Raw genomic sequence first — 27,952 nt, 5'->3', positions numbered from 1 at the left:
AGTAATTCATAAGTATTTTATTACACAAAGAAAATTGCTATCACAAAGTTATCACTGAACATTTAGCAATAAATATGAATTTCCATACACGACAGTAAAATGGGGACTATGTTGGTAAATATATAAAGAAAAGACTCGACGGTGAAACTGAACACCAGGATCACAAACACACACACATACATAGAAAGAAAATGACAAACAGATGATAATGAATACCCCTCCATGACAGTCCCACATTAGGCTGGAGCAACATTTCGAGTGTTGTTATGAACGAATTCTGTTTAGCTCAGTCCATCTCCGCAGACCTTAATCCAAAGTTTCTGTGCTTTCTTCTCTCGTCAGGAATATAAATAACTAACAGAGTATAAAGCAAAAGCGCAGCATCTCAGCTGTCAGTTCTACTCTGTTCTGTTCCCCGTGGTACAATCGGATTCAATAAAAAGGCGAACATTTGGAGCCCCCGAAGCTCCAAAGAGGCCGGCAGTGAGCGAAAGTGTCCTCATGTCCAGTCAAGAGAACCAATACCAACACTCTCCATTTCCTTACTCCATGTCTCTCTACTTTCACCTGCTTCCTCTCTACATTTCTCTGCCTCCCTTCGGTCTCTGGCTGAGCTTAGGATGGGCCTCCGCTTCCCTGGGCAGCTTGGCTATTGGAGCCCTCCGCCTCTGGGGCTGGGGAGGACCCTGGGTCTCCTCCTGCCAGGTCAGGGAGAAAAAAAAAAAAAAGATACTTTTAATTTCACTCTAAAAGAGATACGGCAATCCAAGTAGTAAGAGAATCCTGAGGAAGGAAATACAACTTCCTTCAGCAGCCCAGTGTTAGTATGCTTTGACTCTTCTCACAATATCAGCATCCTGTGGTTTGATTTATCTCGGTCATTTAATTGTCAACTTATGGGAAAATTGTCTTTGACTGAAAACAAAACCAGCAAAAACAACCGTGTAACACACAACAATGCAGTCTGGTACAACTGACATTAAGACACCTTCCTCTTAAAAAGTAGACCTTTGACTAAGACCGAAGGATGCCACAACGATGTGTCACTGTGCTGCAGTTACAATTAATTTAACACTGAGACAACAATCAAATCTCACCGAGACCACAAACTGAGTGAAATTGTGTTTCTGTGATATATTTTGGTGCATCTAGTACAGGCGGTGTTTTGTCAAAGAGATAAGACTTTAATGTGGCTTAGATCAAAGTAATAGCCTTGCACAGATAAGCAGGAATTCTTCTCAACTAGCTTCAGGATGATGAATTGTGGTTAAACTGTTTTTTTTTTTTTTTCAGAGTAGAAATCACAACAGTTCTTTCAGCTCCGGTCTGGCAGAAAGAAGATTTGGCAGATTAATGGTGCGATTCTGGAAGAATTTTACAGATATCTGTGAGAAACAACAACAAAACAAAGGACTTCTAGTAGTGTGAAATCTTCATGTAGCTCAGGCCTCTATAACATTCTCACTGCTGTTCTCCAACAGACTCAAAAATAGTTTTCCTTCTCAGATTTAAAGCCATGTCTTTATTTTATTTGCCTGACTGTAATCACAGAGGGATGGAGAAAATGTGACTTTTCTTTACTTTTAGACTTTAATTCATTTAAATGATTTAGGTGGCGTCTCATCAGCATCAATTAATCTTTCTTACAGTCAACCAAATACCCAAACTGGTCTAACCACAGACTCTAACCTTGTGCCTCATGCGTACTCGTTTTACACCTCTGAACATCATTTTAAAAATTCCTTTAAAATTAGTTAATAATTAAAATACAACCTCAGATGAGCAACATAAAAAAACAGCATGCTGTGATTTATTAATATTAAATAACAAAAATGAAAATACAGAAGCCAACATGATGATCTTAAAGAAGCAGTTATTTCTGTGCATCAGTACGGCCATATCCAAACACTTTGAATAAGTCTATCATTCTACAAAGATTATTCAGCAGAAAAAAATCCAATATGTTGCCCAGGAGTGAATGTCCCAGTGAAATAACCCCAAGGTCAGATTGTGCAATGCTCGGAAAAATTACAATAAACCCCAAGAATTCCATTTCAGTCATTTCAGACAGGTCTCAACGAGCCTTAAAGTTCATGACAGTACAATTAGAAATAGACTGAACAAGTACGGTTTGTTTGGAAGGGTTGCCAGGAGAAAGTCTCTTGTCTATAAAAAGAACATGGCATCTTAGGTTTGCAAGATTGCTTCTGAACAAACCGCAAGACTTCTGGTTTGGACAGACGAGACAAAAGAAGAAAGGTTCAGCCATCGTTGGCAATCAAGTTGAAACTTGATCATGCATGCCTGCACTTGCTTCTGAAAGTGGTTCTACAGGCTATCGAATCATGAGGGACACTTACGGTAGTTCTTCATGCACAATTCTGCATTTCGGCTCAGTTTTTGTTAAAAAAAAATAATGACATGGTGCAATGTGTCATATGTTACCGTTCATATGAAGTTGTATTATAATGATTTAATACCTTCTAAGGACCTATTGTTGTTTTTTTAAATATTATTATTTGGGGTTTTTTTTTGTCATTATGTTCCAAATTAAGAAACCTACATTTAATGTTGTAAAACAAATAAATAAATAGATTAATCTTGCTAAACAACTGATATCTATGTAGCGTTAACAACTGGCTAAGGCTCCACAAACAAATGAGCAATCCCAAAGTCATGTCCATCTTTTACATACAGTCTTTGGATTTTATACTGTCGGCCAGTATTTGCCAAGCAAATTCTTTGTTTGTAATATGAAAAACTATATGCTTATTTTCTCTGATTTGCTTTCACACTGTATAACACACATTCATTCTGATGTGGCATTACTGACCTGCAGCCTTCAGGTCCATCTCTGCCATGTCTTTGGTAAGTTCACTGGTGCTGGTCGCTACTGACCCCTCTCCTGAGATGTCGGGCACTGCGTTCCTGCGGCCTGTGCGATCACAGTTGATGAAGTCTGAATACGACGTCTCCACATCCATCATCTGCCCATGACCAGCGCTCTCATTACACCTGCCAGAGGGAGGAGGGGGTGTCAGATGGCTATGGAAGTGTTGCAAGAAGCAAATAAATCACTGTGTTGTCTCCTTTCAAAGCCGTGGGTGTACTTTTTCCACTTTATCCTGTGCATTTCTACTTCGGTATAGCCAACAAGACATGTAAAATACTGGTAAGTAAGTGAAAAATCACTAAGAATAACCAAAACGGAGAAAAAAAGCAGCTACTTAGAAACAATTCTACAGTGGAGGGATCACCAAGAGGAAATTAATAAACAGATTAATGAAGGTGTTCGTAATTGCAATTTCTATTTTGGTATACAATTAATGACACTCTTAACATCTGTGCTAATTAGTCATCCTAATTACACTGGGGAAAGGGGGTCTCACTAACAGTGGGGCCTGTCGACTAGAGTTAATTTGTCTGTCTTAAACGTACTTACAAAAGAAAAAAGAAAGAAAAGGGTGAAAGCTTGAGAGAGTGCCAGTCAATGTGGAAAACAAGGGTAAAAACCTAAACTCATTAAGAAAAAACCCCCAGCAGGGATGTGGCCAGAAAGAGTCCCAGCAAAACAAAACAAACAAAACCAAATCAAGCTCCCATTAGCTTTTTATTCCTCTTCTGCTTCCTGTTCTCACTCCATACTTAACTAGGTCATGGACACCGCCAACCACTAAGACACTACAGAGTCAGTATTCCTCAGAGACAAGAACAATAATAATACTGCTCCAGAAAAGAAAGTGATAGAAAAGATAAGAAAGTAGTCCTCTGATGCAAACATGGGGTCACGGAAACCCAGAGACTGCCAGCAAATGCCATCACAGCTGCTGCTCTCCTACAGCTTTATTCCCTGAAGGTCCCCCCACAGGCTAGCACAGAGAGCAAAGACCTCTCTGCTCTGTATGTGCAGCATACATGACTACATCTACAGACTTTAACTCTCTGTTGAAACATTGTTAAGTCACAACTGAACAGCTAAACAGCAAAGCCATGAATCTTTAACAGACTTGAGGGCGAGTTGAGGAATGAGAGGGGAATAAAAATGAGCTGGCAGATGCAGAAACGACACGCTGACCTGGGGCCAGTCTGTTCCCAAACTCTTTCACTCACATTCCTTTTGTATCGTTCAAAGGGTCCCGCAATTGTTTTCTTTTCTTTCACAGTGCGTGTGCACCATGCCAAAAAGGAAGCACCCAGGGTCGTTCACTGAGAGGTCAGTAGCAGCTGCAGATGTAGGCAATGCTGACTGGGAAATCTGCAGTGAAGGGCAGGCTGTAAGCCCCCGTAGGTAAGAGCAGTACCTCTGAAAATGTCACTGAGTTCTGGACTACTGGCATTTCCCTGAGTGCTTCTACCAAACACAAGAGCCACTCTGTATTCACGACAGCAGATGGTGGTGTGATCCTCTGATAGATTGTCATCTAGATAGCAGAGCTATACAGTCATTGGTGACTAAAAATCTCCGTGGGAGACCAGTGTCTCACAGGTTCATTAGTACACCTAAAGTACCACCTTTTCCTGGAGCCCAAACAATCGAGGCTTTCATTAACCACCAATTAATCTTGATATTAGCAGGAAAACATCTGTGAAATTTCTGATTTTTCTTTTCAGCAAGTTCAATCCTATACCTTTATTTCTGGATTACACTGAACAAAGACACAAAGAGATATTATACTAGTGCTAATCAATCACACACAAAGAAAACAAAAAACAAAACACTGACGGGCAAAGTGGGAAACATAATCTAGTAGCAATGTAATGTTCTGATGGGAAACTTCAGGTCCAGGAATTCCCTTTAAAGTGGACTATTATGCTACTTTCTTTTCTTGGACTTTACTAAAGAAACATTGTATCTCACAATCACCTTGATGCAACACCTTATCCAATGTTTGAAGCTGTTGAGGCCCATCCCCCTTCACTTTCAGGCTACTTTCTTCTGATTGAATACCCCTCACAAACAGAAGGTCTGAACAACATATGGGCGGGGTCTTTCACCTTGCTTTATCATGTTACGGCTAGCCTATAAAATAGCCTGACCTTTTTCTATATGCGTGTTTAGGAAGGTGGTTTTAATCCTGTGGTAAATTTATGTAAGTGCCATAATATTCAAACCTATCCTGAGATTGTAGTTTATTGGGTAAAGGTGCACAACTGGGCACATGTTATACTGTGTAGTTAACACTGTTTAAAAATGAAACAATAAGTTTAATTGTTGAAATTAAATTGCTTAACAAAGTAGCAGTGTTTCCAGTTTTAAAGAGTATGAACTGAATATCTTCTTGGTTTTGAATGCTGACTGGGGAAAAAAGGAAGACAAATTACAGGGAGAGGAATTTTGAAGGAAAATTCCCACTTCCTTCAATGGAGCAAACACCATACACAATAGAGGCATAATGACAATGCAAAATGAAAACACAGGCTACAGCTCCAAAAACTATCACCAAGAGCTGTTAGTACCTAATAAAATCAAGGGACGCTAATTTACTGTAAACTCTTTATTGTTACAGCCACTTAAGAGAATGTTTGTTATTCCAATGAATATTCAAAGACGATGTGTGAAAAATATTTGCGTGCTAGCTTGTTTTGTTGTAAACTCAGGGCAAAACGGCTTGCGTGGATCTGACATAAGGTAACAAAATACTCCGAGCCAAGAAGCACTCTGTCTCATAACCACCCATCCACTTTCTTAACCGTTTATCCAGTTCAGATTCACGGGAGCCTATTCCAGCTGTCAGCTGTCTCATAACCTCCCCATAAAAATGCAAATTGTTGTTTTTATGTTTTTAAGTCAAACGTGATTAAACCAACATGTTATAATACGTCAGGAGTGATATTCTGGACTAGTGAGCAGATGCACCAAAGCAAACATGAGACAATCTAGCCTCTCATCTAATCCTCTGCAAAAAAAAAGAAAAGAAAAGAAAAGCTAATAGACAAACCAGCATATCAGTTTCTTTAAATTGTAGTTGATGCTCTATGAAGACAACGATTTCACATCACATTATAAAACAATCACTCAGGCATGCTCCTAATGAGTGCAATTTCTACACAGAATGAAAGATTTTAATGGGAGATCTATCGAACAAACAGCGAACACTGACTGTGTGTTCAGTGCAGCAATGACTGAACTTGTGTGGTTTGTTATGCCTTTTTCTTCTCCACCAGCCCAGTTGTTATATGGCTTATGGAAGTCTCATTTAATTGCCATTTGTTTGTTTAATTAGTTGGCTTCCTTGCACATGTGGATCAAATCCTACCATGAGATTATTAACAGGTTTCCATGGAGGGATGACGATGATGATGGTGATGATGCCTTCTGCTCTTCAGCTGGTGTTTACACTCTTCTGTGCCTGACTGTCTGGTCTCAGCTGTGATGGAAGCGGTTTAATGGTGGTGCATCTCACTCGATACCGATATCCACACAACCAACTGCGATGATGAACTTGTTTTTGTGGCGCTGGCTCGACTGACTGAAGCAGTGGAGCTTGCGGCTGTTGTTCACATGACGCGATTTGTATAATGCAAATGGATATGGAAAGTTACTAAGGTGCAAGGTATTGTATAAAAAATAAATACATTTTAAAAAAAGAACTTCAAGAACCTTTCTTCTAAAAGTAGTTAACTACAGGTCTTGTTTGATTGGTTGCATGCAACCAACCTACTTTAAAGGTGATGCCTTCAAAGTGCTCAATCATGACCCCAAAACTAAAGCATGTTCATCCTAAACTTATAATAAATGACAATCAGCAGCAAACCTTCATGTTTACAAAGTTGAAACTAGCAACTGTTTGGCATTTTTGCCTGATAGACGAAAAGTCCAGAAGATAAGCAGACCTGCCCCTTATATCTAGATGGCCTTTTAAAGATACACTGTACAGTACGCTTAACAAATCCACCTTCCACACAGATTTGATTCATCCCCCGCTTTCATGTGGAAATGTCAACAGTACTAAATTCCAGGAATTATGACTTATGGTGCTCTTAAAGTGCATGTCCTAGTTTGATTAAAAAGGCGCCTTTATGCGAAAACCCAGGGCAAGTACACAGAGGGAAACTCTACACTGCTGCAGCTGGAAACACTGCCACCAGACAAATGTCACAGGTGTGTGTGTGTATATACACTTGAGACAATATAACAACTCAACACTCCAAGGGAAATTGCCACATCCCAGCTCACAAGCTGAACTCCTCTCTTTCCCCTTCTTTTTCCTTTTTTCAACAGTTTCTGATGTAGGCAATCACTTTCAGGGAAACATGCCAATTCAAATTCATATTCCTGCAGTATTATCCCACACACACAATACACTTTAGCCTATTGTGAATGAAAGCAAAGGCTGAAGAAAACATGTACAACAGCAACATCAACTGTATACAGAGAGGGTTCTGACAGGTTTAAACATGAACTGTGACCACACTGGGTGAGGTGACATGTAACCGGAGAGGTTGGGGCATGTAGATATTAGAAACAAAAGCCTTTGAGTTCACTATGGGAATATGAGTCAGCACAGTTACTTATGCTGGGCCCATTAGAGAGGCAAGATCACTTCAGTCCCAGCGGAGCCTTTTAAGCCTGATTTGTGTGTAATAAGCTTGTATTATCTGCCATAACCCACACAAAGACCAACTTCTTTGCTGATTCTGACATCCATTAGGGCCATCTACCTGTCCAACTTCAACTCAGTCAACTAGTTTTTGAGAAGTCCTTGAGTAGGCAAAAACTCTCCATATCACAGTCATCTGCCTCATCTTAAAATTTCCACTGGCCTATTTCTGGTGGTTTAGAGTTAATAAAATCCAAACAAATGAATCATGTTAACAAGAATTGTTTGACTAAACAGCTGGTTGACTGACAGAAAATGTATTTGCAATCTAGCAAGGTTTAACAGAGGAATACGTTCAACTGTTTTTGTGAGAATTTGATGCTTTTATTTTACTGTAAAACAGTAAAATTAATGTTTTGGGGTTTCGACTGCTCGCTGGACACGTCGGGGTGTACAAAGACATCAAAATGATCCTTCTGTGTGTATTTGTTTAACCCTCCAACAAACGAAGATTAATCTTGAAAATAATTACCCAAACGAAAGCTACAACAGAGAACACAATAATTACTATATTAACAACACAATGCCAGTCTGAGCTTCCCAGATGCCTGCGAGAAGACTTCATTTTATCCAAAACACAACAATTTTCAGTTTACTGTGATTATAAGCAAATTAAAGAAGCCAATCCTTCTAATGTAGAAGCTGAGTCTGTTCAAACTGCTTGAAATATATAGCATTTCAATTTCTGCCAGTTTGTCACTTTTCCACATTTATAAAGAACCACAAACATCTTCTTGATTTGAATCTTTACTAGCTTGCAGTTCCACATACTAAAACTTTGTTTTATTTACGTACAAACAGTGCATTAAAACAGGTGACAGAGAATTAACGTCAAGCTGTCTCTCTTACCAAAGTAATCAGAGTTGCTTCATCTCCTCTCAGGTCCCTGCACACAGACACAAAGTATTTAAGACAAACGCTCCTGAATCGGTTCACCCTCCAGTGCAGAGCGTTGCACTCTGAGAGCACCATAACACTAGTGTGCTCAGCTCTTTGCCCTCCTGCTCGCCGCCTCTCAGCCCCCTTGAAATGTGGTCTGGGCACTGTCTATTCACATGATGTCAGCAGCTGCTTGCTTGACAACAAGCCCACTCCAAACACAAAGGAGCTGTATTTCCTCATCAGGATTAGCATTGTTGTTCCTCCCTGGTCTTCCTCTCATAAATAAATAAATAAAAGCTCTGTCCATTCAACTTTGTGTGTATGTGTGCCCCATATCCTTCCTCTTCTTATAGGACCCAGGCTGGGTGGGAAGACCTAATTTCCCCTGGTGAAGTGACTATTGCAACTTGGCAACCCATTAGCTTTTGCTCTTCAGTAGCCTTTTACTTGTGCACTGGGAAAAACTTTCCCTGCTGAGGAGACAATAAGACGCTGCTGTAAAGAGGTTTTCAGCACCTCTCTCTCACACCGGCACTAAAATCAGAGGATTACGATTAAGTCACAGTAGAAGCCTCCATCTTCTCTGTCAGACATGCAGAATTATCACTGATAACACTGGATACTCAATGCAATTTCCCATCTCCTCTCCACTGAGCGGAGATACCGAGAACGATCACTGCCACTCTCATATAATTGCCATCCTAAATGAGCGTACTGAGCTCCCACGCCTTAAGGCATTATGAATCAGCTGAGGAACCGGAGATAAGAAGGCTGACCAAGGCTATTAGCATCAGCTACTGTGGAAGAGTCATGAGTGAACTTATGAATAAAACAAAAAGGAGCTGCATCTTCAGAAAGCTTCAGCCAAATCAAAAATCAATCTCACTCGGACAGATTATCTCAGCAGGCAAGCAGAAGAGCAGCTAAGTTGTGGTTCCCCACTTTGTAAGCCTGAGCACTTCAAAGATCAATTCCCAGCATTTGTTTCTCAAGAGAGATCAGTGCTGGAGAAAAACACACATATGAATGGCTTTGCTCCAAAATGAGTTCTCCACCATTAAAAATGACTCCAACTCCCACACTGACTACCATCATATTCCTCTAAGAAGAGCTACAAATTAAAGATTTTACTATGAAGCATTTTGCCTGTACAAAGACATGAAAAAAGGAAAAGGCGTTTTCGAAAAACGCTTCACAGCACATTGCAAGTAAGGCTGCAACTGCAGATTATTTTCTTGATTAGTCAACTTGTCTGCAGATTCCATTTTCTTCCAATTATCCGATTTAGGGTTACGTTGGGCCTGCAGGATATTACACTTGCAATTGGACAAGAGGTGCACCGTGGACAGATCAGCAGTGTATAGCAGGGCTAACAGAGACAGATGACCATTTGTGCTCGTATTCACACCTACCTTAGAATCACCAATTCACCTATTACCCTAACATATTGATTTGTGGTATTGTATTTGATTTAAAATCAATTAGATTAGAATTTAAATAAAATTCCCCAAGCATGTTTATTTAACTCAAGTCAGCTTTAAGAGATCTTTTTAGACTCTAAAAATACAGTCTGCACATTAGAGAGGCAGTCATACAGGAAAGATTCAAAACTTGAATGAGATTTGCACAGACCAGGACTGAAAGGCTTGGTCATCACCGAGCTTCACTTAAGCATCAGTAATATTGGGGCCTGTCCAAAAGCCCAAAGGATACTAATAGATGATATCCACCCCAGCCACAGTCTGTTGCCTGTCTGGATGTTTCTTTGTTTGAATGTGAAATTACGGAACTCGTCCACCATACTTAGACTATAACAACTGTATTTTTCAGGATTATCATTTAAGGAGCATTTCTCTTTGTTTTTTATCTTGGACAGGTGACATGTAGAATCTTTAAAGTAATTCTGAAAAAACAAAACACTGAAGTTGTATTATCCCAAGATCAAAGCTCAGTCAAAACGTATGTGAATAAGAGTTGTCCGTTTGTTATGTCTTAAAAAAATATAGAAAAAGAAAGAAAAGAAAAAAAACCCTGACCCTATTTGTTTTTAGCAGGAGTCAGATCGACCATCTCTTCCCCTGCCTGAGAAACTTCAAGCTGCACTGGCTTTCAGGGAATTAGAAGGTCAGAGTTTCAGCGAGTTACTAAACCAACACAAGTCTTGGTGGTCAGAAAAAAATCAATCCGAAACGTTACAGGCATCCTGTGTGGTTAAGTATGAGGTCTTCTTCATTTTGTTCTCCAGGATGCCAGGATCAGTGTTTCAGGTGGGCTGATGGTACGTAATGACTCAACATTCTTCCTTCTTAGTTGTTGAGGTCACAAGACGCCAGCATGTCGCCACAACAGATCAGTTAGCTCAGCGATCCCCAACCTTTTTTGCGCCACAGACCGGTTTACGTCCGATAATATTTTCACGGACCGGCCTTTAAGGTGTCAGGGATAAAAACAACAAAATAAAACCAGTACTAGTACAAAAGAAAGAAGACTTATTTATAGCACATGGGAAAAGGCCCAGGGAAACAGAGTTAACGGCAAAAACGATTAAAAAAAATGACGATAAAAACCCTGAAAATCACACCCAAGCCTCAACTCTCGTGGCTCGGTACCAAACGACTCATTGACTGGTACCGGTCTGTGGCCCGGGGGTTGGGGACCGCTGACTCAGCTGACTTTCCAACAAACATGGTTGACATCATATTGATTGGCCCGATATTGATGTTGTATCCACAAACACATCCAGCAAGAAATATTTCTCACAGTATTGCAATAAAGGAAACGTGTTTTTTAAATACATTTGATTAACAAGAAATTTACTAACTGAAAGGTTGTGAACAGCCACACAACATCCACCTCTCTTACACAGAGTAGTATTACAAGATTTTATAGGGTTATTTTTGTTGTTTTAATCTAAAACACTATATTCTGCCACAGGATCTTTACCCTACAATATAAAGCACCGTGAGTTGACTGTTGTGATTTGGTGCTATGTAAATAAAACTGAATTGAATTGCCTCTCTGGACACATATCTAATCAGTGTTGGTCAGTTCACTTGGTGAGATAAGAAATAGACTTCAGAGACAGAAGTCACTGTTCGAGTCTCCCTTGCAGCAGCTCTGGGTCCCATTCTGAAACTTGTATGATTAAACCCTTTGGTTTTCTTAGAAGCCAGTGCCTCATAGTCACAGTAACATGATCGATCACTGTGTGTGTAAACAATACTTCATTTTATATAGACTAGTTGACTAAACAGAGGAATTGGGGACCTTAAAGATTAAATAGTTGAATTCTCTAAACATTAGGGAAAGGTGCTTCCATGTTTCCTTTGCTACAGGATACACTTGAGCGCCACTTGTAAGATAAGCCACAATTCAATGTGACGCACCATTTGACCATTTATGGAAATAAACCAGTGACGATTGACGCAAATCATGTAAATTACTGGTGAGTTTTGCATCTTGTTGTGCAACTTGCTAACATGTAAATACATTTTGAACTTTAACGTATTTGTGTAAACCTACAGTATATGTGAACAACAATGCAGCATTGCTTCATTTTATTCTGCTTGTTATGAAGTCGTTGCCTTGTGCAAATCTCCTGATGACATTAGAAAAGTTCACTACAAATAAAAATACCGAGCTATACTGAAGTGAAGCGATGGTTCTAATGCAACTTGGTTTGCATTAGTTTTGTCTTTGTTTATGAATTTTCCTCCACCTTTTGTCCTGACCTCATGCCCTTGTCTATTGACGTAAAGGACAAGTGGTTAGGAAAAGATCTGGATGGCAATGTTTTTGGCTGTTTCACTGCAACCTTTGATGCCTTCTGCCATTAGTGACTAACACAGCCTCAGGTTTCTAGTACTGAACAGAGACAAGCCCATTTGCAACCAGAAGCAAAGTTGATTCAAGGGACACAACCTGAGGACATTTATCAGAGCTCCCACTAGAGCAGGGACTTTATTTATCCTCTTTTCATACACAGTCCTCAAGTACATGTGTAAAGTGGAATTCCCTTTCAACTAGCCATTTTCAGTGTTTTCTGACCACCATTACATCATACTTCATTTCAGATTGTGCACCAAATCCTTACTAGTCCTTCACAGTGAGCACACTTTTCATCTCAGAAAAGGAATCTAAATCAGTTTCCTAAAATGCTGAGCTATTCTTTTACACATTTATTTATAACGTCATTCTGAGGTAATCACACCAAAGCCTTGCATGATTTCCACTTATTTTATCAAACATAAGCCACACTAATTACTGCTGCTCAAAAAGTAACAACTGCTGAAAAGGGAAACCCTTTATATAACGTGCTTTTGCTGAATGTGTCTAATTAAAGGAGACAGATCTCCTCTAACTCGGCATTAAAATGTCAGTGTGCTCACACCAACTTAAATTGATTTTTTTTTTTTTAAATCTACTCAGTTATTTCATCTGCTGAGCAGATGGCAGGGCCACATAATAAACAAGACTAAAGAGACAGACAATACTTCTACTATAGACTGTGTCCTCTTCTGTTAGCACAGCTCACTTAGCAACAGCTGGGGCAATCGATACTCGTTTTAGAGGAGGGGGAGCCGGTGCATCATGATATTGCTGTGTCAAACGATACCCATCCACAAGAAAACAATGGGATCACATTTGCCTCTCTGGAGGTAAGTAAAGGTTACGTTACCAGAGATATTAAATGTACAACACAGTACTCCAAATAACCTGTAATCAATGAGTATTTCACAGGCAGTAGAGAGAAGTGTCAAGATATATGAGACAGTCTGCTGTAGCAGCATTTTCTGCCTCAGGCTATAGGGATTCCCCTGGTTTGTATTTGTGTGTGGGTGTGTGTCAATAGGATGGGTGTGACTGATTCCCATCAGCCAACCATGATTCATAGCTGAGTCAGGAGCAGGTGCTTCAACCGGACTGTAAAATGAGGCCATGATTATGGCCCCCTTTCTAAGCAAGGGGGAAAAAAAAATTCTCTCATCTCAGTTTCAGAGTGCTGCAGCAACTGTTCGCTTAGATTCTCATCTTTCATGAGACTGTTCACGGGCAGTGTTGTCACAAAAACGAATTTGTCAGGAGAAACCGATTTTATAATGAATGACTATCAGAAGCAAACACAGACGCAAACTCATCTAATACAATCAAAGCAAATAAAAGAGACGACTGCTCCCTGAAATTTATCTCATCTGAACAGTTACCGTCTTGTTTACTTAACAAGACAAAATAATTCATGACTATATAAAGCAGCTCCGAGGGGGATTTGATTTGTTAAGGACTTAGTGCGGCTATACCATCTAAAAAATAGCTGAAAAGAATATTTAGTGAAAATATTGTAAAAAAATAAAAAAAATAATAAATAAAATAAAATAAAAAATTAGTGTTAAAAATTGGTGTTAAATATATCATGTTCCCACACCTTGTATATATTTCTGTTCACTGAAATGTTACATTATTGGGTTTTTGCAGTTCAGTCAACCAACCAATGAAATACATGCTGTTTATATTCCGTTACAGGGGTGGATGCTCACATTAAACATTTATAATAAGCATATTTACAAGTAAACATTGTGAGCCAAAAGCTCAGGCTTCAGACTGCTCTAAATGTTCAGTTTCAGACAGTTTTTTTTACACCCTTAGATCTGCATGATGTCATAGAAAGGAATATTCCTAATATGGTCATCTGGAGCACACAGTTTTGGCTGTAAGCACAGAAGCCCCACCTACGTGCCTGCATGTATGACAGGCAGCCAATCAGAAGAAGGTTGGCTTGAACGAAGGGGGGAAGGGAACTAAAACAGCTTTTGTGCAGTGGCTGATTTAAGGAGCTGCACAAAGGCCTGGTGTAGTAAAAAAATAAGGATTAATAGTACTATTATTAGTAGAACAGTTCCCTTTTAACATTAAGTCAGTTTGGTTGTTTGTTTTTTAAAATTTGATAATGTCAAGTCCCTCTCTTTTTAATCACTTTTTAATCTATTAAGCAAGAGGATAATAATATGACAACAAGTGATAAAATAATGAACTGCACCGTTGATTTTAATACCTTTTTCTGAAAAAAATTAAATAAATAAATATAACATATTTGGACTACACGGTTACAATTGTTTATCCAAGCAGACGTTCTCATCTCCCTAAATGTGAGGATCTGACATTTTTCTCTCAATGTGCTTGGGTTCCTTGAAATTTTGGAAATATTCATTTTTACAATAATAGACGGAAAAGCTGTAAATCTGCGTGAAAAAGAAATATTTAACCAAATGTAATGCTTGCTAATGTAATGTTTGGAAATCTGAAACACTTAGGAAATCAACAAATTTCAGAAAATGAATGAGCAGCAGCTTTAATGATGATTACAGCTGTTAAATCAAGGCAAAAATCTTCGTGTCTTTCTTCTAAGATGCCAAGATTTTCTTCTTTGTTTGTATTTGACATAACTTATGAATAAATATTTTTGGTCAAAACAAATTAGATTTAGTGTGGGTGGAAGCAAAGACAGCTCTTGTTGTACGGTATGAGGAAGATTCACGTATAATCACAAAGAAGACTGAATTTGGGCCACTTCAGCTGGAGATTAATTTTGTAACTCAGTCAATTAATCAATTACTTTCTTCAGCTCCAATTAGTTCCTGTCACCCCATTACCATACGTCCTCAGGTGTGATTGAGCCTTCTTTCTCTGGAATCCAGAGGGTATGCAGGGAACCGTGGTGTTTAACTGCTGTGCAGGTCTGTGATTTTCCTCCCACTGTCCGTTCCATCTTTTCTAATTCTGCTGCAAGGTTGCCCATTTCTATTTCTGTCCGCACATTTAACAACACGAGACCTCAACAGGAAGCAGGTGGTTTGTTTGCCTGTGTTGTTTATGCCCTCTCTTTTCCCAGACTCTCTGCACACACACTGGAGGCTGAATAAGACCCTTGAGCTAACGAGGAGGAGGAGGAGGAGGTGGCGGCGGCGGCGGTGCGGTGGAGGACGATGCAAGGACAAGTGGTAAGTGAGGGGACTGGAGAGTAGGTGGTGATGAAGGTGGGTGAGAGGAAAATGATGAGGATGAGGTGAGAATGGAAAGCAGATGAGGACAGAAAATCCATGAGGTTATTGAAAGGGGAAAAAAAGGGAGGATGAGAGAAGCAGAAAAGGAATGCATCCATGTTTATTGTGCTTTTAAAAATAAAGACAGAATCCCTCACAGGCTCCAATGTTTTCATTACTTTTTTTTTGAGAACTTGAGACACACAATACATCCTGCTCGTGAGCTGCACACATTTGACCAGTTTGTAGCAGAATAAATGGCTACTATACCAATATATTGGCTACTTCCTAATGCACCACCTGTTAGAGGGATTTTACCCACAACTCCCTCAACCCATTAATCCTCTCTCTTATAAAATAACAAAGACCAGAAAATGACTTACAGTCAGGCACGTCTCAGTCCCAAAGCCAGAAATGTGATTATACCAAACACAGCTGCTCTTTATGCTGCACTGGAAATAATTTGAAGAAAACGACTCGCTCCTCTCACCTGCCCCGACAGCCCTGCTGCGTCTGAGGTTTGCCAAGTAATTCCACTCAGCTACATCATCACACTTTTCTCCCACAAGTCTAGGAGGATGTGGGCATCATGTGATTCGATTTGCTGAGTTGACGGAGATACAAAGGCACATATGTCACCCTCCTCGTGAGCAAACACGCCGATACAAAAAAAGGAAAGAGCAGAGGCAGTCATTGCACCTTACTCCATATCATTCATGATGGTATACAGAAAAGCTTTGGTTTTTACAGTGTGCAGAACAGTAACCACACACACATACACACACACACTCGAGTGCCAAAAATTGCAGTTTTTCTAATGGCCACTTGAGGGTGGCTTCAAAATTGAGCAAAGTTTGTTAAAATTCCAAACTTTACAACATTAAAAAGAATGTTTAAAGCCTGGTACAAAAACATTTTGGCCTTTATGGATAATACAGATAGTCCAGGTGTATAGTTTTCCCCTTCACAACACTACACGGTGGGTGAATTCTTTTCCATCCATCTGGAATCTGAAGTTATTGACAGATGTCCTAACAGACGGAGATGCAGCGAATCGATGCTGCACCTGTGTTCGCTAAACTGAACTTCTCAGCAGTGTTTGTGGTGTTGGTGCCTTTTGTTGTGCTTCAGTTCTGGTAAATGAAATTCCAGTACTTTATTTGTCTGTAAAGTTTATGAATGTAATTTGCTAGTGCTAGCTTATAATTTAGCACTCCACCCCACATGGCATCCAAAAAGCAGAGTCCAGAAATCACAGGGTATGAATTCATAATAACAGTTTTATCTGCATTATATAGAGTTACATATGGGCAAGTGATATACAATACTTTAAGGAAATACAATATTTCAATATTGAAATATTTCAAGGAAATTTGTGATAATTATATTTACGACAATACAGAAAAAAATAATACGAAAGAAGATTTTATTGGTGATGGCAGCTTGCGGGCAGCAGCATCAATTACAGCAAACAAAATTATGTGCTTTTTCCATCCTTTTCTAATGGGCGACTGTCACTGATGACAGACTTCATTTAATGTGAATCTATAGGCACAATGTGTCAGCAGTAGCAGGAGCAGCATTACACCGTTTAAGTAGTGACTTAGCATTATATACAGTGACACATCACACATCAAATAAGAACAAAACACCAAGGAGCTCCTTTTCCCCCCTCTTACAGCATTATTCACAGTAGCGGATTCAAGCAGTGTGAGAGATTGTTATGAGGCTTAGGCCAAGTCTTTTTCAGGCAATTTAGTTACAATTGCCAGTCTTTATACATAAATTTAAGTGCTTGCAATAACTAAAGTAACAACCTTCCAACTATTCAGGAGCCTCCACAATGAAAGCTACATTCGGCTGCTCTGTTATTCACAAGGGCTCGCCGTCATGGGTAGCTCCACTTGTCTGATTTAGCAGATTTTTACAATGGATGCTTTTTCTGACATAACCCCCAAAGCAATTGAACAGGCACTGAACCGGGGATCTTTTTCTTGTTAGGTATGCCACTACACTCATAAGCCTCCACTATACTGTCACATAATAAAATTTAAAGGTTCAAAATTTTGTCTTCTTAGGATATTGCATCTTGGGTTGAGTTGTTTTTGGGGGGGTTTAAACCAGTTCCTTAAAGTTCTCCTTTTCCACCATGTAATTTCAACCCACTGTTTGCTCTTCCTGGTATATGGAGTGTAACTAGAGAGTGCTCCAGCAATCCTTGGCGGAGCCATTTGTTTATTTTTGGGCCACACATGACTAGCTGCTTGTATTTCTCAGCTGCCTTCGTGGTCTGATCATCTTTTTTTTGCCTGGGTGCCGAAACAAGTTTGTTGTTTCCACCGTTAGCAGGAACAGCTTTCTTGCATTGTTTGACGTTGTTGTAGAAGCCCTCTTTTTAGGTACTTGGTCATCATCAGAGGCTGATGCAATGGAGGCCATCGCTCTCAGAGATGCCGGGGATCGTGTCATGTGCGCAATGGGACAGTAAACCCATGACACTTTACATCATGTAAAAATATATACCAGTATTACTACAGATGATATGATGTGGCGCAAAATATGCAGCAGTGGAACAACATCAGCTTTAAACCTCAAAACTTGCCATGGCACCATTACCATACATCAAAATATAAACTTAAAAGCTTCACAAAGGAGCTTCATGTAGGTCTTTAGATTAGACTGACCAATGTAAGTATGATGCACATCTATAAAAGTGTATGGATGGAATTTCTTGTATTACAATGACTGTAAACAGCAAAACAAAGAAAAGGGTTTTTAAACTGTAGAGTAAATATCACAGTAATAAAGTATAGTAGTGGCTTTATGATGAAGCTTTTTTTTTTTTTTTAAATGTGAAAAAGTGACTTTTTTTCAAATTTTTTAACCAATTCTGAAACTTGTATGAGCAAATTTAATCTCTCAAAATGTGCTTCTTTCATGAAAAAAAAGTAACAGTAACAGAATAACTAGCAACTGTTTCAAGAGGGCCCTTGTACCAGTTGGTGGTCTCACAGTAATAATGTTCTGCAGCAAAAACTTGCACAGATTTTAGAATATTTTCTCTGTTACAAAAAAACATTCTGCCTCCTTCCTGCTTTTATTGGTGAAAGTCAGGCAATTACAGTGGTTGTATGAAATTAAACATACTATTACATTCCAATACAGTCAGCCAAACATAAGCCCTCTGTTAAATTATAAAAAGGCAAGCTAGTCCGATTTAAAATACGAATACTGTATGTCGTGTTAGGTTGCTTGTCTGACAACAGAGAGAATTACGTGATCATAAGTCCACGCAAATATTCACATGTCAGAAACATTTGTCCTCGACCTATCCCTCTGGAGCCAACTCATACAGAATGTCCATAACTCCCGTAACTCTTACGCATTTTTCATAATTTTCACTGTTTATGGCTGTAGTCAGAAAATTTTGAATCACAAACTCACAAGAATACAATGTGTCAGACAAAACCATAGTACATACATTAAGTCACAGTGTGCGCCCAAGTGAACTAGGTGTTTGATGCTGTGGGCACTCCAGCAGGAAAAGCTTTCTCTGTGTGGACTATTCAGAGGTACAAACAAGGTGAAAGAACACATCAGCGTGTGCGTGTGTGTGTGTCTGACAAGCCGCAAAGGGAGGGGGAGCCAGAGATGACGGAGTCAGTTTGTGCATGATGTCTGGACTTGTTTGGATAATTAGCACACCACCTGACTGATATATTCCCAGCATTTATAGAGACAGCACAAGTGCAAGTCCAGCACAGCGTCCGCGATAACTGTCAGTCCCTTTATTATTAATATAATTTTCTTTGCCTTATTTTAATATATATTAACCCTTAATTAACAACTGAGTTTGCATTTGCCAAATGTAGCACAATGCCTCTAAAGCACAGATTAAAGAAACAGCAAGAAGGGAACTACAGCAGGCAGCCCAGGAGGAGATCAGTAAGTATGAGAGGAACTAAAAGGTGTGCCAAATGTAACTTTACTTATTTTTTTGTACTGACCACCTGTCGCACAAAATGTCTTGCACAGTTGTCGGTAAAAGTTTGACACTAGTCAGGCCTCATATACCGCTTTTTGACAGGCCATTAATCTACGTATTAAGCAATTAATCTTATTTGGTTTTATTCTAACAAACAATTGGCAATGGGGTTCATTAATTAATGGATCACCATTTTTATTCCCTTCCACGTTTTTCCAAGTAGCCTCTTATCAACATTACTCATTGTTTCCTCTCCTCTGGGACTCAGATGAAAAGCTTTTCAGAAACAATAAAATATTTTAAAGCAAACAAAGCCTTAGAAATACTGACGTGGATCAAATAAAAGCATAAATCAGATAGCAAGCTTCTGACTCCCTGTCAAAATCCAAAGATCATGGTGTTCTTTTTACTTTAGGGGATTTTTGCCTTCTCGCCATTTTAACAGTTCAACGATTTCAGCACTTTATTCCGATCACATGGAATTTGAAACAGGCCACTCCATCTAAAATGATTAAAGTACATTTTCATTTTTCTATGAAGGGGGTTTCTCATCAAATCATCGCTCCACCGACCTGCTGGGCCAAAAAAAAGGGACGCATCAATTTTACTTCCACATCAGTTCACGTGGATGGGAATCCATTTACATAATAAGGTTTGATTAAAAAGTCCCCTTCCAACCAGATTAAAACTGTGTTTATTTAACACCTCAGACCTATCTGTGATGATGCTGTGCTGTAGGCCCACATAGCTGAAGTAAGAGGGTGTAACTCAGCTTTGCTACATTAAATCAACAGGCTTAATGCTGAAAAACAGATGTGTTGTTTTAAAGGCGACCCTGCCAAACTATGTCATTAGTCTGGAAGTTGAGAGACATTAGGGAATAGCTTTGGGGCTTTTAATAGCAACAGATATGCAGTATCAAACCATTTCCTCTAGCCATGTATCAGATAGACAGAGGCGCACAGGTGTAGCCTATCCCAGCACACTGGTTTCCAGTCTTTACAAGGCTTTGGACTCAGTTGTTGGAGTCAATTTTCAGTTGGGATGAAAAACCACAAGACACGTAAGCATTGCTTCACCAATAGCTTCTTGAGTGTGACACACTCTGACTGGATGCGGTTTGATTGCACTGTGGACAGTTTGTTTTCAGAGCTGTTACTGTACATTTCAGCAGTGACACGGTTTAACAAAACAGATCCATTGACCCTCTTTAAAAAAAAAAAAAAAATGCTGCAAAATAGCTGCCAGTTGGCTCATCGAGTACTCATCATTGACATTTTTGCCCAACAGCAAAACGAGGCCATGTAAAGCTGGTGAAGCTGTTTAAGGACACAGCCTCCATCGCAGTCCAGAGACATCATCAAACGGTGGCAATGCTGTGAGAAGATTTGTACATTTGTGGTTGTGATTTCTTAAGCATCCACTTCCTGTTCTTCTGTTAGTCAGAAATGGTCTGACTACATTTTTTAAGGCGCAACATGCCTTGTGACTCTATGAGGAAGTAATGTTTTATAGAAAAGGATAAAACTGATTTTGGAATAGAGCACTGCTTTTTAAATTATATTTTAATTGCCCCAAAGTGGCTGTAATTTAGATTAAAAAAAAAATAAAAATCAAATGGCAATGTAAAAACAATGACTATGAAGGGGGAACGTCACTGACAGCGATTTCTGGTTCCCGCCCACGATTCTCTTTCTGGGCAACTACAGCTATTTTCAGTTAAAAAATAAAATCTCTAAAAACCTACAGTAGACCAACTGCTCATCACCAAAGAGCTGACAGATGTGTTAAGGGGCCAGCTGCTGAACATTTGTAAAGCATTTCGCTGAAGTACCAGAGATTTCCCTCAGGAGTTGACTGAAACCAAATTCAATGAGCAAAAATGTTAATATTTAAATTACTGTACAAGCAGGAGGCACCTAATGAATAATTATGAAGCTCTTAAAGTATCAGACAGATAAATAAGGAACTTTTTGACAGCTAGGTTTCAAACAGTTCCTTTGTACAAACTGAAAGTCTGCCTGTACATTGAAAGCAAAACAAATTTTAATAATGCCAATTAAGGCTTTTAGCGCCAGGCAAATTCCTGTATTTGTTTCAGAGTTTTGAGAAAGAATTATGCATCAAAAGCACAAGTCTTTTTGAAAGCCTATGTTCGACACCGCAGACTTAAGGCGATAATGTAAATCTTTGCTTTTGAAATGCATGTTTGGGGATTTGATCAAAAGAAGACCGTGCCAAACAGAAGAAAACAACCAAAGACACAAGTTGTAATCTGAAGCTCCTTCCTCCTTCCAGAGGTGCATTTGGCTGCATTTATTTTGTAGTGAAACTCTAATGTGTCCCTACAAGGAAGCAAAGGGAAAAATATGTCATGAATGCAGGATGTGGGCGTCCTTTTTTTAATCTTGCCCTTTGCTCTTTTGCAAGTCGCTGTTGACTTTGTGCTCCATTGGAACAGCCATGGCATAAATATTAGTTCTTTAATCATTTGTCTGCTAGCTCTTGCTAAACAAATGTGTCACATGACTGGCACAAAGACCAATAATAACTGGCCCTTAAACCTTCTAGATGAAATGGCCCTGAAGTAAGAAAATCTCAGCGCAGTGGTGAGCTGAACACACATGACAGGCATGACTGGAAGCAAAGCTAAAAAGCAAAGTCCTGTGATTTTCCACTTGTGTTCCAATTGGCTTTTTTTTGTTAAGTGTAAACAAGGTATTTGTTTCTGTTGGTCTTAATGCCCCATCCACCACCCCCCAGTTCTTGCATCTCTGAGACTGAAAAGGCATCATTAGACCCATCAGTGAACAGCTTTGTTATGCCCATGCTTCATTGGCAAGGTTTTCCAACATCACCATAACAGCTTTTATGACATGTGACCATTATGCACCCTGTGGCTATTTAAGATAAGATAAGATAACCTTTATTAGTCCCACACGTGGGAAATTTGTTTTGTCACAGCAGGAAGTGGACAGTGCAAAAGTTATGACGCAAAAATTAGAATACAATAAGAATAAATACAGTACACAGCTGTACAGAATAGAATAAAATATACTATATACAGTAGAATAAAATAGAATAAAAATATACAATAAGATAAAAATAGAATACGAATGCTATATACAACTGAGTAAAAATACAACGATGCCAGAAAAGATTATTGCACAAAACATATCTATGCTTGAGTCATCAAATGTACCTGTAAATCATCATCGGCACTGTCTCCACCATCATTATTAAACATTACCAAGATAATTAATGATTTCATTTAGCACTGCCAGCAAGATAAGACTTTCAGAAGTGCTCGGCAACAGACGACAATGTGAAAAGAGCAGTGACGGGAAAGGAAAATGACATTGAATGAACCATGTGGGTGTTGATCTGAAGCGCTCTTCTCCTACAAATCCTAGTTTGTGTGTGGGAAATGGCACATGCTGGATTTGTGTCCATAAACATCATTAACCCATGGCCCAAGAAATGAGGTACAGTCTGTGATTAATTCAATTTCAATTTTTAAAAAAGGAGAAATTTGGCTTTGATTATGTGGAAGGACAAAATAATAGAAAGACATCTTCGGCAGAAGCATCTTCCTGTTTGTCACACAAGACACAAAAGAGTGATGCACTCATTTTCTCCTCATGGGGAAGCCAGGAAGCTATAAACAGAGTCACTTATGGCCTCCGTGCACAGGGCAAAGAATGTGGTTCGAGGTCAGCGCAGCTGAACTGACAAATCCCCACAAAATATGTACACATTAAAACACGTGATCATACAGGGGGAAGCATACAAAAATAGACCAAGAGCACTGTGTTCACTTAGTATTAAAACACTGAGTCACTGCTATGGACTCAGATACAGGCTGTTGCTTTTGTGGTCCCTGTTATCTTAAACGTGTTAGGAAGGGTTCTGGGCAGTGGGCTGACATCTGGCAGACGTTTTGAACCAAATCACAGAATAGATTACGTGCTTTAGCTAAATGGAGCAAAGTCCTGTCCTTACTGCAAAGGAAAGCCTTGAATGTAACTTCTTTAGAGTTCCATTTAAAGCACCACAAAGACATAATGTCTTAACAATAAAAAAAATCTTCAGGAAAACAGGTTTAACCTTCGGACAAGTGGAATACGACAAAGCTGTCCAGACAGAAAAGGAAAGAGTGATAGAAACAGCCACACATCCCACCCCATGCCATGTGTGCTTAATCAGGCGCTGAGCACAGGGATATAGGAGTCTAAATGTTCTTAGGCTAATCATGTTATAGTTGGCAGCCCTCAGCAGAGGCAGATATGATTTCTATCTACTGGCATATTTTAAAGGAGCAGAATGGTTCTGAAAGCTCTGGCCATACAGCACTGCAGACAATCATAACTGCACCGGCCTGACCTGATTACTCATGATTTAACTGCTTTCCGAAAAGCCCGTGTCACAAATTGGAAGATGTGTAACCCACTAAAAGGCCTCCCAGGACAAGTCTTTCTAACAGTCAAATTACAAGGACGTGTAATCCTAATGGTAAGTGGTCTGCCTTTTCTTCTACATGCCTTTTTTGTGTGTAAATTTGATTGAAATGCATGAGCTCTGCAGGGCTCTGTCCAAGGTCAGCAGGGCATGTGTGTCTCTCCAGTAGCGCAGGGTTTCCTAGCATCACTGCACTCTCTGTTCTGGCTGTTCTCCAGCCCCCTTGGCGTTTTTGATAGATAACAGACCATGTATGGTTAGCTGGTACAAAGGGAGGAGAAGAAGCAGCAGAGAGCTGATCCAAAGAAAACCACATGCGACATCAGTCTCTACAGACTGTGCAGGATTTAATCTTAAACTCTTGAGGTGACCCAGTTCTTTGGGACGTGATATTTTTAAGGAACATTAACATCTTAAATCCAAAAATCTCATAATTACTATTTGTATGTGTCTAGCGTTACCCAACATAAAATAGTTTGAAATCATCTGTAAAACATTCTCTGGCTGCAAACTGAAATGTTAAGATTTTTTGGTTCTCTTCGCATTATCTTGTAGTATGATTGCCTTTACTTATGACTATTAATCCATTAAAACAGGAATAATGCACAACTTTACTATTCGATCTCTCCAAAAATTGGAAAATGCAGTAGTGATATGCAACAGTTCCCTTGAGGAAAAAAGGGACAAATCAGTGCAGGCCAAACACTGCTTTTGCAGTTTAAGCTCATTCCTCTGCTTACCCACTCGGGCTCTGACAATAAAACAACTGGTTGTGCTGTATTATTTTGACTTAATCACAACCCCTGGTTTATTATTATGCCTGGATTACTGTGCACTGGGCTCGGGGAGCACTTTTACTTAAAGTCACGCAGTAGACAGTGAAGCAAACCACCCCAGGCAGGCGAGAAGCCAGTGTTTATTTTCACCAGTGCCCATGCCCAGTAACACTGGCACTTGCCCAGCAACACTGTAAAGTGGGGGGTCCCAAGCTGATCCCCAACAGGATGCTGATGATGATGCTTGAGAGCACCATCTCCAAGCAGCTCTGCTTTCTCTTTCCTATTTTTTTTAAAAAGGAGAAAAACTGGACTGGGATTTTTCTAATTCACTCAGCAGCCAGGTTATTTGCAAGCAACCTCCTGTCAACGCTCCCACGTTATTCGATTGAGTAAGGAAATAGATGACGAAGTTGATCTGGGAGGTGGGTGATCTGGGTGCATTGACAGAGTAGAAATAGCCCAGTTGATGAGCGAGGAGGTGAAGGCTTTCAACAGCAATCCTGTCTGTCATTAGCTACACTGAATGCAGCAGCTAATGTGTGGGAGGGACGTGGATGCCAGCCCTTTAAACTGTACACACACACACACACACACACACACATATGCATGTAAAGCACGCAGGCGGCCAGAATAATAGACACACTTGAATGCCTCATTCTGTCGAGACAAAAATGTGAAAATCTTTAACAACCGCAAGATAACTCAACACAAAATAAGCCCTTGTAGAAGTAGGCGTTCGTGTGTATACCGTTTGGATGCAGTGTGTGTACAGTGGACACGCACAGCTCTGCAAATCAAGATGTATTGTCTAACGCTGGTCGCTGCGCTGGCTGGAAAATGCCTTCCTAACATGATGTAGAAGGCTCGCTTCGTGACTCCACAGCTCCCTGCGGCTGGTCACTCCAAACATGAGCGTTCTTTGTTTTGTTTTTTGTTTTTTACGCACGCAAACCAACAATAAATAATACATTTTTAAAGCAGCAGCCATAAGAGCAACATCGCCAATACAAAGAGCGCCACTAACCTTGGTCGGGTCTCCTCCTGCTATCCACTTGTTACAATGGAAATCTAACACCATGGATCTCCAGTTAAGTTTCCTGGCAGTCGGACAAAAAACGCAGCGCGCCGAAGTCGGCCGAAAGTGAAGCAGGATGGTGTGTATAAAAAACACAACCCCTGGTGAAGAGAGAGTGCGTGGCAAAAACCTGCGTGATTTTTTTTCTTCTCAGGGTACTGTCGGCAAACAACGGGGAAAAGGTTGTGTCTTCAAACAGCTGTTTTCCAAAATGGAGTTAGTCGTGTCTGAGCCAATCACAGCGAGCCTGTGGAGGCTCCCACTCCTCCTGTGGGCTGGAGCCAAAACCACACTGCGCTCCGAAGATAAAACACCCACAGATTAGACGTCTCTCTCTCTTTTTTTTTTTTTATAAAAGGAAGGGGGGGGGGGGGGGGTTCTTCTAGCTTTCATGTCACCGAACCTTTATTTAGCTGCACATCAAACCAGCAGACACCTCATGGGATGAGATTTAGGAAAGCCCCAGATGTTTTTCATGCTATTTCTTAAAGTAAATACTGCGTGGAAGGATTATTAGTGATGCAAACTGTCTAGAGGTTATTGTGCATGTAGACATACAAACATTCCCGGCTTCAGCTTTTGGTGTTGAGACAGCTGATTTTTGTTTTTTTTATCTGATCGTTTTGGGTGATGTAGTCTGCGGTAGCGGTGCACTGCATTACATGTGTTTTCCTTTAAGCACCTAATAAACTGGCACTACTTTGGGTGTTCGAGAAAATTAAAATGACTCTGCAGGCCAGTTTAGTACTGCACTTTCATAATGGCTCAGACGGTTAAATTACTGAATTTCATCTTCCCCCATGATGCAGCTGCAGCGTATTAATATGACCTTTGCATCTGAGCCACATACCCAAGCAAATAAATGAAAAATAGGATGCAGGTGTGGTCCCAGCCCTTACTACTCTTTTTGGTTTTTCGACCAACTGAGCAAAATTTGTGCAATTTCCTCATTAATTCTTTATCATTTGTTTAAAATTAATAACCTAAAATGGCATTTAAGAAAAATTAGTATTCTTACAGTCGCTCCTAATCATTTGGATATTTAAAAATAGCTCTTGCTCGGCCATCAAAACTGAATCTCCACTCATTTCTCAAGTATTGCTTGTTGTCCTGTCCAGGTAGTCAGAAATAATGTATGACATTGTTTAAGTATACTTATTTTAATGCAAAACTATAACAGAAAAATATATTACTATGGTGCATTACAACCTAGTCATGGGTCCGGTGTAATGGATTAAATAAAAGCACAAGTGATAAGCTATAGAAAATAGTATTTTAGCTTTTAGAATGAACTAAAAATAAATTTAAGGTGTGCAAAACTAAAATATTTTTTCTAACCAGTGGGGTGTGGATATATCTTCAGCACTAAAGTGTTGTCAAACTATTGCCAGATTCTCAGTTTTGTTTTTAGTCAACACTTCTCTGCAGTTTAATAACCTAAAAACAGAAAGTGACTCAAGCTCCATCCGCAACAATCAATAAAAAACAATACCTTCAAATATTTTTTGTAACCTTTGAAAGCTCCGACTGCTTTCACATCTCTCAACGACTAAACTGAGCATGATATGCAAAATCAGTGCAGTGCCCCTTTAACTGTCTCACTCAGTTAACCAGCGTCATGGAAACAGCAGAGCAACAATAACAGTGTGGGTTGTGCAGAGTTAAAATAAAGTTAAAATGATGAAAAAAATGATAAAATTATGAAAGAGAGAAGAGAAAAGAAATTAATGTGTTCTCGTGTTCTGTGTTCTCGTTCCAGATGGCAGAGGTACAGCAGCAAACGAGCAGGCTCACAAGCCACAAGTTATTTTGATTTTTACTGAAAGATATACTTCATTATTGTCTAAAATACATATATATTCTATAAACTAAATCTATAAATCCCAGACTAACCTAATAAAAAATTAAGAACCAGTTATGGTACAGTAGCATATTTAAATGCCATCTTCATCCTCAGTGTTGCTCTACTGTCGCTAAACAGGATGTCCAAAAAATGTACTCATAGCACTACATTTGCTGCTGTAAGGAACAAGTAGCGTTTACTTCTGAGGTACCATTTTAAATGTGTAATATGTATTTTATTTTGAAAGTTCACTCACTGCTGACCATCTAGACCCAGCTGCTGCCGATATGGT

The 27,952-nt window shown here is 39.6% G+C and overlaps 1 protein-coding gene and 1 long non-coding RNA gene across 4 annotated transcripts; one reads left to right on the top strand and one right to left on the bottom strand.

Annotated features, from left to right (window-relative positions):
- pkig (protein kinase (cAMP-dependent, catalytic) inhibitor gamma) lies at positions 1-26,107 on the bottom strand. Of its 3 annotated transcripts, none has more exons than XM_085444999.1 (3): positions 25,767-26,107; positions 2,834-3,015; positions 1-698 (listed from the first exon to the last, which is right to left on the bottom strand). In XM_085444999.1, exons 2-3 carry the CDS (start codon positions 2,985-2,987, stop codon positions 616-618), a joined length of 237 nt encoding a protein of 78 aa, XP_085301125.1. In that variant the 5' UTR covers positions 2,988-3,015; positions 25,767-26,107; the 3' UTR covers positions 1-615. The 3 variants fall into 3 exon arrangements, with proteins under 3 accessions (XP_085301125.1, XP_085301128.1, XP_085301127.1); XM_085445002.1 differs by lacking the exon at positions 25,767-26,107 and adding an exon at positions 15,904-16,059; XM_085445001.1 differs by lacking the exon at positions 25,767-26,107 and adding an exon at positions 8,451-8,602.
- LOC146685012 (uncharacterized) lies at positions 19,187-21,663 on the top strand. The gene is made up of 3 exons (XR_014917241.1): positions 19,187-19,465; positions 20,046-20,157; positions 20,796-21,663. It is a non-coding gene; the product is annotated as an uncharacterized LOC146685012 (long non-coding RNA).
- Positions 26,108-27,952: the final 1,845 nt, after the last annotated feature.

Source organism: Copadichromis virginalis, linkage group LG20, assembly GCF_057382275.1.
Source record: "Copadichromis virginalis isolate Kocher_CV1m ecotype Utaka linkage group LG20, C_Virginalis_male_GT1.1, whole genome shotgun sequence".
NCBI classification, from domain to species: Eukaryota; Metazoa; Chordata; class Actinopteri; order Cichliformes; family Cichlidae; genus Copadichromis; species Copadichromis virginalis.
The sequence above is the reverse complement of the archived record's forward strand: the minus strand, read 5'-3'. Positions and strand labels throughout refer to the sequence as shown.

Bases quoted from the DNA above. Each gene is read 5' to 3' on its own strand.
- pkig (XM_085444999.1), bottom strand. From the start codon at position 2,987: ATGATGGATGTGGAGACGTCGTATTCAGACTTCATCAACTGTGATCGC. The intron at 699-2,833 runs GTCAGTAATGCC...CTGACCTGGCAG, and splicing joins GATGGACCTGAAGGCTGCAG to GAGGAGACCCAGGGTCCTCC.